This window comes from Strigops habroptila, chromosome 11 (genome assembly GCF_004027225.2).
Source record: "Strigops habroptila isolate Jane chromosome 11, bStrHab1.2.pri, whole genome shotgun sequence".
NCBI lineage: Eukaryota > Metazoa > Chordata > Aves > Psittaciformes > Psittacidae > Strigops > Strigops habroptila.
In genome coordinates this window covers 11,223,818-11,238,946 of record NC_046360.1, presented here as the reverse complement: position 1 = coordinate 11,238,946, position 15,129 = coordinate 11,223,818, and the positions used below count along the sequence as shown (strand labels likewise).

General features: G+C 38.5%; 1 protein-coding gene across 3 annotated transcripts in view; it reads right to left on the bottom strand.

Moving 5' to 3' along the window:
* Positions 1–15,129, bottom strand: part of SPPL3 (signal peptide peptidase like 3) — a 60,262-nt gene that overhangs the window by 27,188 nt on the left and 17,945 nt on the right. The window contains exon 1 of one of the 3 annotated variants that reach the window (XM_030502213.1): positions 1,645–1,670. The exons of the other annotated variants lie outside the window; for them this stretch is intronic. Coding sequence (XP_030358073.1) covers positions 1,645–1,655 — 11 coding nt within the window. The 5' untranslated portion in view covers positions 1,656–1,670. Of the gene's footprint in view, positions 1–1,644; positions 1,671–15,129 lie in introns of those variants that run through there. 3 annotated transcript variants of the gene reach the window in all.

The window sequence follows — 15,129 nt, the reverse complement described above, 5'->3', positions numbered from 1 at the left end:
TTTGACCTTTAGTTTCCAGGCTGGCGAACAGAGATCTTAAAAGCATCCATTAAGATCAATATATTGAACTGCAAATACATGCAATATGTAACTAAACACTTAGTATATACATAAATGCTGATTATAGACAATATAGTTCATGGCACGTTATTTTTAGCCAATGATTACAGCTAAGCACACACCAAGAAGAAACAGCTTAAGGATGAGCATCCTAGTTTTATGTCCTGTTACTAGCTTCAGAGAGAAGCATTCCTTCCCCAACCTTGAACAAAGGGAAAGGGAAACTTTGTATGCTGTGTAGATTTGGGAATCAATAGTGGAATTCATCTATTACAAGAACATTCAGGAACTCCAAATTTATAAGAAAAGCAAAATGATTAAATGGAATTTCAACTGGGATTAGATGCATGTAGGGTTACGCACTAAACTTTATTAACTGATGTTCATAAAATTCTATCTTCATAAATTGGCAAATACTTTTGAGATGAACAATGTTTTCTATATAATTCATCATTCAGTGGCAACTTTGGAAGCTACGATAATTAAAATGCCATTTCATCATAATTACTAAACATTAGTCAAAACAAGGCTGTAAATGTTAGAAAGATTTATAAAACAGATAAAATAAGGATGATACACAGATCATGGATCAGCCCTGAGCATAATCCATTAAGTTTGTATTAAAAACTGAAGGCCCTTTGGTACAATGAAAGAAATTGAATACATGTAAACCCATTCTAAACAATGATCTCATAGACCATAACCCTACTGATAGACTGCAGTGATGATGAGGACAGGTATCTGCTGATTCTGCGCAAGGGGGAAACGTGAATTAAAGTCTTCCCATCCTGCACAAGAACAGTGCAATAGTGTAATTATAAACTCATCACAGACCAGTGATGCTTCCTGATCCCTCCACACAGATCTTATAGCAGGGCATCCTAAAAACTCAATGCTGGTATCAGGAAAAATTCATGTTCCCTCATACTCCAGCAAACAGGGCCAGGAAGATACAGTCACACTTTCCTTCTTCCTGAGGCAGTTGGAAAAAGAGCAACACAAAACAGACACAGCACGACAGGTCTGAGAGTAATTGCACAGCAGGAATCAAGCAAGCAGCTCAGGCAGGTCCAGATTTCATTCAAAGTTTCCAACACAAGTAGCCCACAAGCAAACCTCAAGAATAATTTTACAATGCTGAAGGGAATCTCATCATAATAAACCCCTACATTTTTTAACATTCTATAAGGTACAGCACAAAACCTGAAAACAGAACTGTTTCCTAAAATCCTAATCACTGGAAAGTTCATTAAGAACCCTTAACCCCAAATAAACACTTTCTAATGCATTAATCTAGACTAGAGATAATAAGCAGATGACAGCATCGCATGAAAGAATCGAGAAGTAAGGCTGCTTCAAAGGTTTGAATGTTATTCAAAATGCCAGTGATCTGCAAATCCACTTGTATTTTTAACTGAAATTTAAATGACCTTCTATAAGTTCAACAGAGTCCACCTGCATATAACCGGGTTCTCCTATAAGCATATTACAAGTACGCAAGTTCACATACTCCCGCAGCCAAACACAGCATCACTGCTACGTTCTTCTCCAATGGGATCAGCCAAAACCAAATGAAAAACCTACACTAATGGCATTTTTCAGAAGCTGCAGTAGACTTTCTGCAGTCACATTTTACCAGCCTTCCACTGCACATATAAAACTGAAACCATCTTCCTTCTACAAGGTACTTGTGTAAAATTAAGTGTTTAACCTCAGAATAAGTAGCAGAAAACGTACAGAAAAATACCCGTAACAAACCCATGCATTGTTGCCCTTTGACTTTAAAACTGATTTCAGAAGCAATTCTTAGTACTTACTACATTACAATCCATGAAGACAAGATCGTTATTCCTCACTTTCATTCTGAAAGTTAATGCTGGATACGGCCATGCTAAAGACTGCTGTCTTGTGGGGGACTTACTTCAGTGCAGTTCGCCTGTGTGCTATGTTACAACTACCTACCAACCCATTTCTGTACTCTGGTATAGATGCAGAACACTGCTAAAAATACAGAAGACAACCAGTGGTTTTCCAAGGGAAATACCTCTTTTAGGATTCTTATGCTACAACACCTGAAATTCAACATCCTTATAAGGAAGCCTGATTAAATAACTTACTTCTAAACCAACTATCAGATTCTCACTCAGCCAAGTAATAAATAACTAAAACTAATTATTAGACCAAAGTATTTTATAAAATCAAACACGCTGACGGCTCACTTTTCTCTGCATGCTCCTTTTCTCAGCCAGCTAGTGAGAGATGACTTCCCAAATGCCTTCTCTACAACTCAAGATCTCACTCTCAACCTGTATCTTTACATGGCTGAGCTCAATTTTAGCAAATTCTCTGCCATTAGGCATCTATTTCTGGCAGCTTCATGTGCAAGTGCTTACAACAGAGCCTGCTAATGCATGCCAAGACAGAGACACAGCAAGCACTGTTCTATAACATATTCTGTGTGTCAGCCCTTCAGCTATACAGTGAAAGTATTGTCCAGACAACAATCCAAGCAGCGAGCTCTCCAGCCTGGCACAGACTGCTCCATGGACCTTTACCTACAGAACAATTCCAGGGATGCCCAGCCACTGTGACACACCACCACTTCCATGCATCCCAGAGAGTAACCACGCAAAATACACCACACCAGTTACAGCTGGCGTTCCAAGCAGCACTCTCCCTTCTTCTGGAAAAAAAAAAATGAATAACTTCTGTATTCCCAAGGGAACAGAGACCTGCTTCATTCCCAGCTAGAGAAGATGGTACCCAACTAATAAAAGTTGCAACAACAACAGTAATAGCATTAGAGACACACACTCTCTTTTCTGTGTGTCAGTAGCTGCAGGTCAAGCCCTCTTTTCCCCCCACTACCACAGGTCCAAACTTACCTGTCTTTGTGAACAATTCACCCTACAGGGTCTCTGCCATCTGCTTGCCTCGGAATTTCCTGTAAAATCCTCTCTTTTAGTCCTACTGTTTTCCTATTATGTACTTAATTTCTCTGTTCTCATTATTTCCTTTGCTCTTCCATGTTTTCATATGTCAGCTCTTCCTCACCATCAAGAGAAAAGCAGTTTCTTGCCAAGAGTCTCAGCAGACTTTCCAAACCAGCAGCAGGATTCCCTTAGGCAAAGCCTGGTATTTCTTTTTGCCCCCCGCATTGATCAAGAAGTATCTGCAACTTGCTTTGTTCAATGAAGACCCAGAGAAAAAACTAGAAACCAAACTTGTCTCCTGGTGACAGTGCAGTGTGTTACCCTCTACATAACCTACTTGTCATGGGCCAGTTTGAAATGATCACAGTCCAACGCTGCTGTTACAAAAGCTACTTCTCTCCTTTTGCCAGTCACCATTTCCCTTTCTTCATCCCATGCCAGCACAACTGTTTGCAAAACCACATGGAAAACTACATCAGGGGACCTGTCTCCTTGAATAATAACGAAGAATGAATGGGAAGGTTTCTCAAGTGATTCATATTCCTGATATGGCTTGTTTCGGGACATAAAATCAAAGAGGGAAGACTTTTCAATGGCATCATTGGCTTAAGTACCCCAAAACTATTGCCTAAGACACCAGAGAAGTTTTATGTGATTGAAATTACACACATACCCCTTTCTGCTTGCACAACATGCCTACCAAATGTTTGATAAAAGAAATCCAGCCCCTTAATATTTCAGTAGCAAATCTCACTTCCCTGACTTCCAGGTACAAGAGATACCATTGTGAAGAATTCTGCCAGGGGGGAATGAGGAGCCTGTGCACTGAAGTTTCCATAGCAATGCACGCTAAAGGCCTTGGACACAAATCATTCTCATACAAGAGCTGACAGAACAGCAGCAAGATAAACTTTCCCTGCGTTTACTGTATATATATGAGAATGCAAACAACAGAGCAACAAATAAATCACATCGACTAGTTAGTGCAGTGGATGAACTCCACCAAGGTTCACATGAAGAGAGGAGATTGCCTTTCATCACATATTTTTCTTTACCAGTGATCATAACATCTAAGTGCTTTCAAAATTGAGAAAAATAAAACTATTCAAGGAAGTATCTAGACAGTATCTAGAGCAAGGATTGGATTAAAATGGAAGAGCTTTTACTTTACTTAATAGGACCAAACCTACAACTTGCAGACATCTATCACAGGAATTCCCACTGACAGGAATGTAAGGAGATCATTTAACTCACTGAGTTATAATTTGATCTTGCTTTGGGGAAAGACAATCAATCAGTCATGACAGATGTTTACCTCATCTGTTGATTAAAACACCCAGTGGTGAAATTAGTGAAAGACTAATTCATTAACTATTAATTGGTGACAGACTTTTCTTGACTCTAGTGTAAGTCTTTCTGACTGCAGTTTTAGTCCATACTTTTTCTCTCACACAAAAAGCCCTTCAAAACTCATGGGGAGCTTCTCATACCAGACACAACCGGGGTAAACTGGATCCCAATGGGAATTCACTTGCATATTTCAGATTCTGAAAGATGATGTTGCTTGAGAAGTGCCCACACAACACTCCAAATACTCTTCTGCCCACATTAAAAGCCATGACTATTTATTCAATCAATATGGTAATCTTTACCTACACTTCAAATATCCCTTTTATTATCAAGCGTCCACTGTTGCCTCACAAGGTAAGTAACAAAAATCCATGGCCACCAAAATATGTATCCCACTTTCCCAATTTCTATTCTCTTCAGAAGAAAACTCCTCGTAGGTAGGTACCAGCATTGAAAGGGTGACAATGAAGCATCTCCTTCCCTGCCCTATTACTCATCACTCACTTTCAGAACTTACTGAATGCACGCATTCAGTTTGAGGGTCCCACCTCAGCAAACAGTCAATTCTTTCAAAGGGAAATGGAAAACAAACCACAATAAAAACCAACCAAAACCCAACAATCAACTTCTGCTGCAAATCTGGTCTTAAATGTCAGCACTAAGGCTGGTGCAAGTTCCCACCTCCTCCAAGGGTTTCATGTATTTCAAAAGCTATTTAGCGTGTTTATTACTTCAGTGATTGCTACAGCAATAGAAAAACAGTAAGTCAAGAAATACTAGTTGGTAAATTCGAGGCAAGTTGAAGAATATTTTGCAACTCACTTCCCCTGCTCCACCCTTGGCTTTTGGAGCTATCAACTGTAGGTAGAAAGGAATATTCACCTTCACTGTGCTGCAGTGACCCTACACATCTCTTTTCTTTTGATCATAAAGAGTATGCCACTTGTGAGGAAAATGTTTTTTCTGAATTTACTTGTCTCTTACATTTTCTGAATACTCTATTTTATTCCTTAAAAGAAGTGAAAAGAAGTGTTAGAGAATACTATGATCAAGATAATTTATTGCTAAGAGTAATAATATTTTGGTGCTACAGTGCAAGGCATGTGTGAGCTTTCACTGTAGCATCATTTATTAAGATGAGCAAATCAAACTCAAGGACTCCAGAGCACGGCCCTAGGGCACATAAAAGAAAAGCACCACCATGTACACAAAGATCAATTACAGCTAATTGCACAAATATTCCTTTTGGTGGGGAGGCAGCCTCACTCTGTAGGTAAAACCAATACTGCTTTTTTCCTTTACTGGATTCCAGGTCAAGGGTATAACTAAAAAGCCTCTTTCAACTGCCTTACATATGCGAGATACACATATATGTAAGAGTGTCCATTAGGCTTGCTGCCAAACCAAAGTTAAACCTGAGTGTAACAGTTAAAGGTATAATTTTAAGTGTGAAGTCATAGCACCCACAGCTGTAAACATATCTCAACACTATTCCATTCTTCAGCATGATTCATAGGAAAAACAAGCAAATTGCTATGGCTTCACTTACCTTAAAGGAATAGCTTGTTTTCTAAAGTAAGTTTACAACTTCATCTCAATTGTCACATGCAGGTAAGGTCTGCTTAGTCTAAGTAATCTATGGAAACATGGAGCATATCAGAAAAAAACCCTGAAGCAAGACTGAAGTGGAAAAAACAAAACAAACCAAAACAGAGTAATTTGAGATGTCCCACTAAGCCCAGATTTTCCTATGCAGATGTGGTTAGGGCTCACACAGGCATTTCAAGTTGTAACCAGAGACTAATTCTGCTGTTTATCAGACAGAGATCTCAGAACATTTTCATATTGTTAGATATCCTATGTATTTCTACACATCCAATTTAAAACTCCAATTCCCTCTTCTACGCTTTCCAGAAAGCTGCTTTGCTAAAACTCTCCCCCCAAACCCAAATTCTAAGCTCCCAACTCAGTTGCTAAGAGGAAACACTCCTCTGAGCTCACTTTGAGACGAAACTGAAACGTATGTCCAGTAAGGCATCAGGACATACAATCTTGCAAAACACACCCCCACAATATTTTCTGTTAAAAACATTATCTGAGCTACTCTTTCGGTTCAACCGTTTGCCAACAGAACAAAGAATTATATGTTTCACAGTGTTTAAGAATTACAGTAACTGGAAGCTTTCCAGATTTCACACTCAGCTTGGAGCACTCGCTTCCTCACAGGAACGGCAGCACAACTTCCAGCCCCTGCCTGGAAGCGTAAGAATACTTTTACTCGTTCAAAGGAGCGTTATTTCCCACCAACACAGAGCACATCCCTGCACCTCAAAAGCATTCTCAGCTCCTGAGCTCCCCACCGCTCTGGTGGAACTACACTAAACAGGAGACTTGGGAGCAAAATTTGCAATCAGTGGTTAATGGAGAAAAATTACATCTTCAAGTAAGTTGTAGTGGACACACATATCTGACTATTAAGTAGCCAGAACCAAAATAAACACCCAAAAATATATTGAATGTCTTTGACATTGCTGCAACAAAAAATACCAGCTTTTTTATTTCATACTATGCATTTGTAAACTGAATGGGAGTCTGGATTTTCACCTCTTACCCAGACACACAAATAAATTTACTTTTATGAGGTTCAGTGTTTTATTGAGGAGGTTGGTTGGTTGATCTGGCTTGGGCTTTTTTGCTCCAAAGCAAACAAACAACACAAGACCTGGGAACCTCCCCTTCTTTCTTTCTTAGAGAAAGAAAAAACAAGATGTCATGAAAAGCAGGGCATGTTTTTACTGCCAAATATATGTCACCAGCAGCCAAGGAATCCTCTCCAGAAGTAGGTTTTGAAACTGTACCACAAGTATCCCCAACTGCAAACATTTTGTGAAAATGTGAACAAAACATCCCCACAATGATGTCTGCAATAATGGAGCACCATGGAAGAAAAGTTAGTAGGTATCATTCCAATGCATTAAACTGAACAAAAACCTATGGAAAAACATTTGATATCAAAACCAGAGTTACTAGTGAATGCTTTACTCAATTTTGTATTTTAATTGAGTCATGTTTATTTCACTTGAGCTGCTGCAGATCAGCTAACTTGTTCCAGAACGCTGGCATCCTACTACAGGCCAGCCCCAGCAAACTGTTGAGCCAAGGCACAGCCCTGGTTTTATTTTTTAAGACAATTATAACTTTTATCCCTTCTTGACAAGTAAATCTAAAGGACTCCAGCTGAAGATAGGATTTGCTTATGTTGGTTTGAAAATGAAAAGTCTGAGGCAAGAGAGACCAACAGGCCAGCCCTAAACTGTAAATTTTAGCCACCTTAAGTTACCTCACCTCTGACTTCAGTGGCATTAATAGAGCTCTGCCAATAAAGCCTCCTTTTTCAAACAATTAGCTTGGGTTTTGCTAGTAAAACTTACTTTATTCATGGGCAGTAAGAGAAGAAAGAGGTGGGAAAATTACCCCAGCAAAGCAGCACGCTGCCCCAGCAAATTACCGCCTTTGTGCAGCGAGTTTTCATACAGGCCAGCAGTTGCACAATTGCTAGCTATGGCACAAAGACGAAAGGAGTCAACATGTGGCCAGGGACAAGGTGGGACTAAAACCCTTTCAGAAGCAGCTTACAGTTATGTCTGATTAAGCACACTGTAATACACACACCTGTAATCCAAGCTTTACTGCAGCTTATGTAAATTAAACAAAACTAACCTTGCTATTGCCTTCTAACTAACCTTCTATGCAGAAGTTAGCAATGGTTTAACAAAGTTAGTTTCAAAATAGACCACAGGTACTGTAGCTGCTGCATCTGTGATGACATTTTATAATATTTTGTGCTATTTCAGCCTTCCAGATTTGCTTTCATTAGTAAACTGTATGGTTGCAGCACGCGGTAGTATCCACCCCTTGGAAACTCTCACCAAGTTATCTGTCCTCACAAGCCCTTCAAACACCTGAACGCTTTTATAACCCCCGGCTCTCCAGATACCTTTGCCACAGCACAGCACCTTGAGGCACTGGCCATCCATTAATGAGACTGTCAAGTAAACCCCATCAGCATTAACACATAAGGGTATTCAGTGAGGTACAAGAAACAGCCATACTGCATTTGCAAGGGTCAAGCTACCAGTATGTTAAAAAACATGTTTCATGGGAATGACAAAAAGAATTAAGACTCATTTACTGAAGTAAAGCAACTGTCTGTGATTGTCTTCATAGTTTATCAATTTATAGAAGACTTCAGTGTACTGCAGAAGATAGTTTCAAGTTTTGCTGTAGACTCATATAAATTGCCAAACAAAAATGTGAATATAATGCTTTTGTGGAAGAATTAAATCAGCAAGTATCAGAATAAGATGTAAATATATAAATATGAAAATATACATAAATATATGTACAAGGCATCTGACAAAGCAAGAAGGTTGCAGCTTAGCTGCAAGAACGAACTGACCACATAGACTTTCCTCATCTGGAAAATTGTTTTCGCCTTCCGCAAATAATCAGAGGAAGGATCAGAAGGAGGGAGAAGAGAAGAGGTCAAATAAAGATCTGCTACACACAAGCATTTCTCGCCAGAGCCACAAGCATATTTCTTTATGTAAATTTTCAGATTGCAACAGACCAGTGAACTCTGCAGAGGTCAGCTCAATATTGAGCCTACCTCAAAGCTTTGCTGAAACAGCTCTTTTATCTAAACTACCACTTTCAACTGTATGAATTTTCCAAAAATAGCCCTTTTTACATCAAAAAAAAAGGCAAATCAAGGGTGTGGTTGCTATAATTTAAGTCTGCAGAGTACCACTGTGCAAGCTGTCTGCAGTTTTATGCTACTGAGCCTCATCATGATCCAAACAACATTATGCTTTCAGGAAGAGCAGTTTGGAAACATCAATGGTTATTCCTGGCACAGGGAAGTTTTCTGCAATTTTGGCAGCTAAGACCTTTTTGGGTCATAAAGGTATCAATTGATATCCCAGTCATATATGCAACCCAGAGTTCTCAATTGCTTGATAGCACAGTTCTGCTTTAGACGGAAGACTGCTTAGTGCAGGTTTCATTTTATGACATTCTAGTTACAGGAAGAGGATAAAAATTTCACCAAAGTCTTCACCTTCGTCTCCCATCTGTGTTTTGATCTCTGTAAGCCTTTTTCTACTTAACAGAAAAGCTCATTAAAAATGACTATAATCACCTAAAACATGAGGATGCTCCCTACTTTCAGTTCACAATAAAATACATTTACTGCTTGAAGAACAAGTACAAGCCTCTTCTGCACAAGAATCCCCTATTCAATAACAAAGCCCTGTCCAAGCTCTATAGCGAGATATCTACAATCTAACCGACACATTGCCAGCCACAGTACAATCAGCACACACTCAGTGTGGACTCAGTGTGGGTATTTTGCTCTTACGGGAGCAAGAAGACCTGTTCCGAGCAGGGTTAGAGGCTGCTGCAATGAAAATGCTGACAAGCAATTCATATCATGACTCAACATTACTACAGTACAAGTTATCAGTTTCAGCCAACAGCATCTCAGAGGACTTTAAGCCACAACTAAAAGTTGCCCAAGCTGATAAAACACGTGAGGTTTCATTATCTGGGATGAAATATTTGTCCCAGTCCTCACTGCTTCTCCATCTGGACCAGGAAGACAGCAGTGAGCAAATATCTCATCTCTGTCTCACAATTAAGAGATACAGTATCTACTTTGCAAGCTCTTGACAAACAATTAATGTACCAATTCTGACAACAGTATGTCCTGTGCCTTACATACATACACACACACAATTATGTTTTCACTAAAAACAAAACAAACCTCAGACCCAACCTTCTCTCCCACATATTCCCAGAGCACCAAAATAAGGTCATAAAATTAGTCATACTGGACTAACCTTCCTTTTGACTACTTCAGAACTGTGACACTCAGACTTTAAGTTTTTCTATATTTGGAAAAGTGGGGGATAGTAAAAGCAGCTCTACACTCGTCCATCTCAAGAACAAGTAAAAGCTTCTTGGGTCTGTAGTAGACTGAGAGCTCCACAACACTATCAGATTACTTTGCAAACACACACAACAAAAGCCAAACACCTAAGCTGAATCAATCTGTTCTCCAAACATATAAATATGATCAAAAGGCATGTTGAATCAAGCAGAAAGTATCATTGTTCCTGATAATACAAGAAAAAAGTGCTAGTGGGAGACAGATGAGCTTCAAGTGGGTCAAGGAACTATGAGCAGTTGAACCCAGAAAAATTAAGGTATGTTTAATTTCTCCATTGAAGCTGAAGCACTGACTGAAAGTAACACCTCTTCTATTCTCCAATGTAAGGGAAAAACAAGGAGTTTAAAATATTAAAAAATAAACAAACAAACAAACCTTACATGTAGTTAGAATGAAAAGCTTGAAGTAAAATCTCAGGTTTTCTGTAATATTGTAATGACAACATTTCATGGTTCCAGTACTTCCTTTGCAGAGGAATAATGCACTGCTGTTCACATAACCAGGAGTACAATTCTAAAATAACCAAACAGCAACATATTTTGCTTTCTGAAAAGCAAAAAACAGGCAAAAAAAAAAAAAGGGGCAAAAAAAAAAAAAAGCCAACAACATTAGGATCTACATCTCCAGTATGTCAAACAGCAGCCTTTTGCTGCTGAATGGATCCCACCTAGAGAATGCTGAAAGCCGTATTTGAACACACAACTCCCATGATCAGTTCAGTTATGACTGAGGCAGTGGAGGAGGGAAATTAAGCTTAAGCCAGGGATTTTTCTCCTGTTCTGATGCAAGTCATTGACTCCCTATTAACTTGAGTTAAAATTTCACACCCACAAGCACAGGACACTCTCTGCAGAGTCTCTTAGTCAAAGGGAAAAGAATGGCTATTTTACTTAGAAAGAAAACAACAGTGAATCAGAGCGCTACGTGTATTTATTACAGGAAGAAAATTTGAGTATAAAGCACCAAAATAACACACTACAAAGAAATACAGACAATCAACGCAGCATGTTTCCAAGGTATCTGTGCCAAAGGCTTGGTGACTCAGGCTAGCATGAAACTAGGAAGCAAAACTTCAGCTTAAATTGTAGTATGACATTAAATGTATATCAACCGACTCTAATGCAATTAACATTTCAGAATGCATATGATTTACTACAGAAGTCAATTAAGGTTTTACATTATGAGCACTATGATCTTCCCAGACTACTGAGCCTACTAATACTAGTATTTTGGATAGACGCATTCTTCCTGAGGTGTTCTCTCCTGTTCATTTCTTTTTCATCCCATTTTCTAAGAGCATAAAATAAATACGAGAAGGAGCGATGACTATTAAGGGGAAGGCAGGTACTGGTATTTAAACGTGATTTTAGCTTTAGTGTAAGCAAAAGGAAACACCAAATGGGGGAACTATGAGATTAAAACAACCTAAAATTGTGTTACTAGCAAAAGGGGAATTTGCAACACCAAACAGTAAACTGATTCAGTTGAACAATTGCCCTCCCCCCTCCCCTCAAATCCAACTTCATTTTCAGATCAGCATCTCCATAGTCACAGGAACACAAGAGATGGCAGTTGTTCCACTTTCATGTATTGTGCTTTTGGGGGTGGGGAAACCAAAACCCAACAACACAAAAAACAAATGTTCCTGTTCCAAAAGTATTATCCAGTATGCTCTTTCCAGGCCTGAGAAACAAGAAAAAGGAGGAGAACGTGTCCTACTGCTCTTTTGTACTCACTCATTCTAAACAGTAGAGGTTTAATGAAACGATAATGTTCAGACAGATTATTAGAGGCACCTCATATACTGAGCCTTGCCACGCTTATTAAGAGGTAACTTCCGTAAGAGCAGCACTCAAGTCTTCAATACATCACCACGTAAACCTTTTGGACAAATTCATGCTTATAAGGCTTCATGTATGGGACCAAGTGAAATTTCTATTTCACCAGCACCAAATGACATCTACTTGAAATTTCACTGGTTTTATCAGAAAGATATTATCATTTCATTAGGTATTATTATTCTTCTACAAACACAAAATGGAAACGTGTCTGAATCCTGTGTCAGTCAACACTGTGTGTCCAACCTCTGCAAGTCCAGAGGTAACTAGGTTCAAATGAAAGCAAAAAGATATTTTTACTGAACAAAATGTTTGCCTTTAGGGAAACAAACTTATATATAAAGGCATCAAGTTCACATTAGAGGAAACTAAGTTCTCTCCTGTTCACAGGTTATACATTAATTTGCAGTGGTCATCCTAAAGATACAATTGACATTCATAGCAAAAGGACCCGAGATGATAACTTCCTGTTCACATCTCCCTCTTAGTGTAACATCCATTTTATTCCATGAATTCAAGCTGTGCTCATTTAATGAGTGTTGTATGCTAGACAAACTGGAACACATCAGAGCAGTGAGCCACTTCTAAAAACATGTTTTTACTTAGACATTCATTAAACGTTACAACAGAGTCAGATTAAATCTTCGACACTAACTCTAACCCAGACAAAAGTTGAATCCAGCACTGCCAAGAGCAGCTGCACCAGATTTTTCAGGTGTTACTAAAAGTCATGACAATTCCAACCACATGGATAGAAAGGAAAACTCGTATCAAGTCAGGTTAACTTCTATTTTTCCCATCTTCAACAGAATTGCTTTGAAACATGCAAAACTGACACTTCTGTGTGAATCCACTGAAACAACAGTCTCTAATTTCTACATGAACTTAAAATAATTTCCCTAAGGATCAGGGAATTAATGGCTTGATACTTTTAGGAAAAACAGAGAACTGCTGGGCTTCATAGGGATGTCCATGTACCAGCAGCAGGCTCAGAATGACTTAATATATGCCTGGCATCTAGGAGCTACTATAAAACAAACACTATGTGGTTTTGAAGACATGCTGCTGCTGCTATAGTAGAGGATTCAGCTTTCCAGGAAATTTTACATGCTCAAACCCTAAGTGCTAATCCTTCGGCATCTATATCCATTCACATTTTCATGTAATGTACGTAGTAAATAACAAAATACAAATTACCAGTGAGTGACCAGATTTAAGCATTTCAAATAAATGAAATAGTCTTTTCAACTCAGCAACAGTCTCATGCTATCACAATGTATACAATTAAAACCAAATAGCATTTGTGGAGAGAAGCAACCTCTTATTAGACTAATATAAACTAATATACAAGCTAATACACAACTGGAGAGACCTAAGCTTCTCAATACATAAACATGAGAAGTTTCAAAATCCTCAAGAGGTACATAAAACACCTACAAATCTGTTAAAAAAAAATTGCCTCCCACCACAAATATATTTACCGTCATATCAACAGTATCAGAAAATTGGTACAGGAGCTAACTAGAATCTTCAGTTTTCCTGCTTGAGGAAAGTGCAGAGTTAATGATGCTCAAAATGTATTAAGAAAATACAGAGAGAATGTCAGAGTTCTCTCTGCAGCACCTGGAAACTGGTAAAGGGGAAACCCACCCCCCAGCTGCAAATGCAATTTATTAGCAAACAGTGCTGCTGAAATTTGGATTTCAAAATACTTCAGCATCTTTGCACAAGACTTTTGTTCCAGCCAGTCAAGTTTTGAGCTATGGAGCCAGCATACATTTTTAAAGGAGTATTCTATATAATCAAGGGTGTAAGACAGCTCATATAAAACAAAAGTCCAGCTCTCTACAAAGATACTTCACTTAAATGCATTTCACTCGTTTAGCTTTGACAATTTTCTTGAGGTGTTTCCCCATACACATGCAATGTATAGTGAAATGCCTTAAAACCATTACAGACAACCTAAGTTTTCTTCCCCAAATCCTATACTTTACATATAACATTTTTGCATTTTCTGAATTCAGAAAACTCTTTAACACTGATAGAGAACAATTTTCTACTAATCAACCTACCTCAATCAAAAATGTACTCTTTCAGCCAGAATGCAGACACTTGGAGTCTTAGAAACATTACAAATGTATTTCTTAAGTCCCCCATAACCATTCCTTCCTTTCTAATTCGGTACCTCTGTTCTGGATTCCCATGTCTCAAAGCCACCTACAAAAGAGGTAAATCCTCCCAATATCCTTCTGTAATCCTCAGAGTTGCTTTAAGCAACAGACCAGTCTGAAAATACCAGAGTCCCTTGGGAAGCCAGAGATTACATGCTGTTGTGCTGCATTTATATTTCTGCTGATATTTCTTGCTCAGGAACAAAATGCTTTCCTGGAAAAGGTTTTGTAGTGAACATCCAGATGTTTAACCTTCCTAAAAATAACTGAGTTCACCCTTGGAACACTCTTTTAATCCCAGAGCACCCTACATGCAGAAGCACTCACATTGGAACTAGAAGATAAACTCAACTCCAGCAAAAGCTAAAACTCAGGAAAACATAGTAGCAAGATGACCAAGCTCACTCAAACAGATTAGCATTTTTTGTTGATTGTTAGTTTAAGCAGCGCACATAAGCCACCTACTAAATTTAGACATAATTAATATTCAGTTTGCCTCTTTGCTCTGATTCCTGTGACTAAAAACTATAGGTTATTTCGAGCCATAATATTAAAATGCTATTTCACTTTCAAAACTTTATTCAGACTTGAACTTACAGAGTGATGTACAAAGTAAACCCCATAATTTAAAAATATTGCTCAATCATCCTTAGTATTTTATTTGAAAACTACTTTTGCATAAGAAGTAAAGCACAGTGAGGGTGTAGCTATCAAAAATTATAAGCTGTTTCTAAAACACTATTTAATTAGTGCTTGGTGTTTGGGGG